The sequence below is a fragment of the Kryptolebias marmoratus genome, linkage group LG21, assembly GCF_001649575.2.
Source record: "Kryptolebias marmoratus isolate JLee-2015 linkage group LG21, ASM164957v2, whole genome shotgun sequence".
Classification (NCBI taxonomy): Eukaryota; Metazoa; Chordata; class Actinopteri; order Cyprinodontiformes; family Rivulidae; genus Kryptolebias; species Kryptolebias marmoratus.
The window spans coordinates 6,203,718-6,206,831 of NC_051450.1; the positions used below are offsets into that span (position 1 = coordinate 6,203,718).

General features: G+C 46.4%; 1 protein-coding gene across 1 annotated transcript; it reads left to right on the top strand.

Annotated features, from left to right (window-relative positions):
- The first annotated feature begins 371 nt into the window (after nucleotides 1-371).
- LOC108246444 (carboxy-terminal kinesin 2-like) lies at nucleotides 372-1,795 on the top strand. The gene is given in 2 exon segments (XM_025010046.2): nucleotides 372-1,647; nucleotides 1,649-1,795. Coding segments are annotated over 2 exon segments (1,245 nt in total). The 5' UTR covers nucleotides 372-490; the 3' UTR covers nucleotides 1,737-1,795.
- Nucleotides 1,796-3,114: the final 1,319 nt, after the last annotated feature.

Here is a 3,114-nt window from a genome sequence, read left to right on the forward strand (position 1 = left end):
ATTTGGGGTGGAACCCTCCATGCATGGTTAGTAGCTTCCGAGTCTTAACATCTGTGGTCTTCATTTCCTCCTTTGGCCAAGTAATTATTCCTGCAGGGTATCTGATTACTGGTAAGGCATAGCTGTTTATCGCACGGATCTTGTTCTTGTCATTGAGCTGGCTTCTCAGGACTTGCCTTATTCGTTGGAGGTATTTGGCTGTGGCTCCTTTCCTTGTGGCCTCATCGAGGTTGCCATTTGCTTGTGGTATTCCCAGGTACTTGTAACTGTCCTCAATGTAGTACTCAAAGTACTCAAAGGCTCAGTGGTCCAAAGCCATTCCAGGGTGGCTGAACTGGAGAAGAAAGTTGAGGCCCAGACGAGCAAAATCAGCCAGTACGAAGTGGAGCTTCAGGCTTTATCAGAAGTCCGGAACGAACTGCAGAAAGTGTCAAACGAGAAGAGCTGCCTTGAGAAGAAGCTCTCTAATTTAGAGGAAAATTACAAAGCCATGGAGACTCTACGAAACAGCCAGGAGATAGAACTGCAGGCCCTGAAGATGAAATTGTCAGTCCAGGAGTCAACAATAGACCATCTGCAGACCACCCTCAGAAACACAGAAGAAGAGGTCCACTCTCTGAAAGAAACTGTGGTGCAGCAGAAAGACAAGATTCATGCCGGGGAGATGGAGCGCCGGCAGCTTCACAACACCATTCAGGAGCTCAAGGGAAACATTCGAGTGTTTTGCCGAGTGCGCCCTCTAGTGGACGGAGGTTTAAGTAATCACATCCAGCTGGCAGCCAGTGACGACAAATCGATAATGTTGGCCAAAACTGAGGAGTCTCACACCGGAAAGAATATAGAAACTCAGAAGAATTATCATTTCAGTTTTGATCGTGTGTTTGGTCACCAGGCTTCACAGCAGGAGATCTTCGAAGAGATCTCACTGCTCGTTCAGTCAGCCCTGGATGGATATAATGTCTGTTGTTTTGCATACGGCCAAACGGGAAGCGGGAAAACCTACACGATGGAGGGAGAGGAGGTCTATGACTCCAGAGGAGTCATCCCAAGAGACATGCAGCAGATTTTCAGAGCTGGAGAGAAGCTGAAATCGCAGGGCTGGGAGTTCACCTTTACAGCCAGCTTCGTGGAGATTTTCAACGAGACCCTGCGAGACCTTCTGTACACCGGCAAGTGCAGCAAGAGACCAGAACACAAGATCAGGAGGACCTCAAACAACGAGGTGATGGTCACCAACCTCACCTACAAGAAGGTCTACACCGAGGATCAGGTTTTCGATCTCATCGATCTGGCCAAACAGAATCGTGCCACGGCCCAAACGGCCCAGAACGACCGGTCGTCCCGCTCTCACTCTGTGTTCCAGCTGCAGATCGAGGGAGCAAACGCTGGGAGGGGCGTTAAATGCAAGTCCATTCTTTGCCTGGTGGACCTGGCAGGCAGCGAGAGAATGATGAAGAGTCAGTCTCAGGGTGACCGTTTCAAAGAAATGACCTCCATCAACGGCTCCCTGTCCAACCTGGGGATTGTTATCACTGCTCTGGCCAACAAGGAGAGCCACATTCCGTACAGAAACTCAAAGCTGACATATCTTCTCCAGGACTGTTTGGGAGGAAACAGCAAAACCCTGATGTTCGTAAACATTTCTCCGGAGTTGGACAGAAACTCTCAACTCCCTCAGGTTTGCCAGCAAGGTGAATGACTGCGTGATCGGGACGGCGAGCTCCAACAGGAAGTAAAGATCCTAAATAACTCCATCAAACCAACTTCTTTCTTTTCTGCTTTTAGCATTTTAGCCTCTCAGTAAAATTTTTTATAATGGTTTGATTTGGGCTTTTCCATCGTACAGTTCGGTATGTGCTCAGGCCAGATTTTTTAAGAACCAAAGGTCTTTTTATCAGCTGATAATACATTTTTATTTTTCCTCTCTCTGTAAATCAGACAAATCTGTCTTCATTTTTTAAGCTCTCAAATGTCATTTTATTAGTGGAAAAATCGTAATCAGTTTGTATTTTTACTGTGATGTTGCATATGTTAATAAAAACATTTAGTAAATGGTAAAAAAAAATATAAAAATAAAAAAAAAAATGAATAAATAAATACTGTCTGGACAGCTCAATGGGTAAGTCACCAGACTTTCACCCAGGCTTTCAAATCCAGACTTTCAAATCCAGGCCGGGGCAAAGATACAACAGTGAAATTGAGCTATCCAGTCTGGGTCCCTAGGCAAGACCCTTTGAGTTACTGCCTACCTCATACCATGAGAGAGATAAATATGAATCACATGCCGGCTCAGACGTCGCCCGGCCAAACTGCGTCAGGTGCTGGGGAACCAGAGCACCCTGATGAAAAATGGGCTACTGGAACAAGACGGAGGAAATGGATGAGAGGTGAAAACATGGATCTGTTGGAATGCTACTACTAGTCAGAAAGGTTACATGCAAAGAATGCTGGAACAATGGTTACTTCGACATCCCCAGTCAACCCTGACTGCCAAACAACTAGTAGCTCAGTGTTCCAATATCCACAAACGGCAACTGCACAACTTGAGATTGACGAGGTGCAACACAAATGGAGGAGGAGGAGGAGCCAGGATGCCAGGTTAGAGGGGAATTAACTCCAACTATGCAGCCCCAATGAACGACCCATCTAAGCTGAACAAAACAGCCACTGACCTGAGAGATAAAATCGTAGCCCAGATGGGCAGTAGACAACCCCGATGCCAATTACAACGGCTGAATGAAGTACCATCGGAAAGTCTCATGGAAGATGTGAATGCAGCATTGAGAACAATTCCCACCACCACCATAACGGAAACAAATGAGCTGATGTACAACTAAGCATCAGTGATCCTGGAGATGCTTGGCTATAAGAGCAACCATGAAATTCAATACCCACCATGGAAGAGACAGTTAGAGGCTAAAATCAAGGTAACAAGGAGGGAAGTGAGCCAACTGTCAGAGATCCAAAGAGGTGCAACGAAAAGACCAGTACCCAAGAAGTACAACCAGATGCCCATGTCTGAAGCACTTGAAACTGCCAAACAAAGACTCCAAGCCTTGGCCAGCCGCCTAAAGAGATACACAAGAGAGAATGAAGCCAGGAGAATTAACTGGC